The 284-nt window shown below is 64.8% G+C and overlaps 1 protein-coding gene across 1 annotated transcript in view; it reads left to right on the forward strand.

The window, feature by feature from the left end:
- The window catches only part of TMEM54 (transmembrane protein 54), a gene marked incomplete at its 3' end in the record, with an annotated part of 2,150 nt that overhangs the window by 750 nt on the left and 1,116 nt on the right, over positions 1 to 284 (forward strand). The window contains exon 2 of the mRNA XM_009877353.1: positions 71 to 264. Within this exon, the coding sequence (XP_009875655.1) occupies positions 71 to 264 (194 nt within the window). The remainder of the gene's footprint in view (positions 1 to 70; positions 265 to 284) is intronic.

Below are 284 nucleotides of genomic sequence, written 5' to 3' on the forward strand. Positions count from 1 at the left end.
GACAGCTCAGTGCCAGCCACCCCACGCCACTCAGCCTTCTTGCCCAGCCCTCCTCTCCCTTCTGTCTCAGGCCACCTCGATCCCAGGAGCCACCAAAGGGTGCTTATGAAAACGGGCCTCATCCTCCTCATCATCGGGCACCTCAGCTTCATCACCGGCGCCCTCGTCCACGGCACTGTCCTCCGCTTCGTGGTCGACCCCGGGGATGCCATCTCCTTGCAGTACGCCGTCGCCAACACTGGCTCCGTCATCTCCGCGCTGCTGGTACCGGGGTTAGGGGGGCG

Source organism: Apaloderma vittatum, unplaced genomic scaffold (assembly GCF_000703405.1).
Source record: "Apaloderma vittatum isolate BGI_N311 unplaced genomic scaffold, ASM70340v1 scaffold31699, whole genome shotgun sequence".
In the NCBI taxonomy this organism is placed as follows: Eukaryota; Metazoa; Chordata; class Aves; order Trogoniformes; family Trogonidae; genus Apaloderma; species Apaloderma vittatum.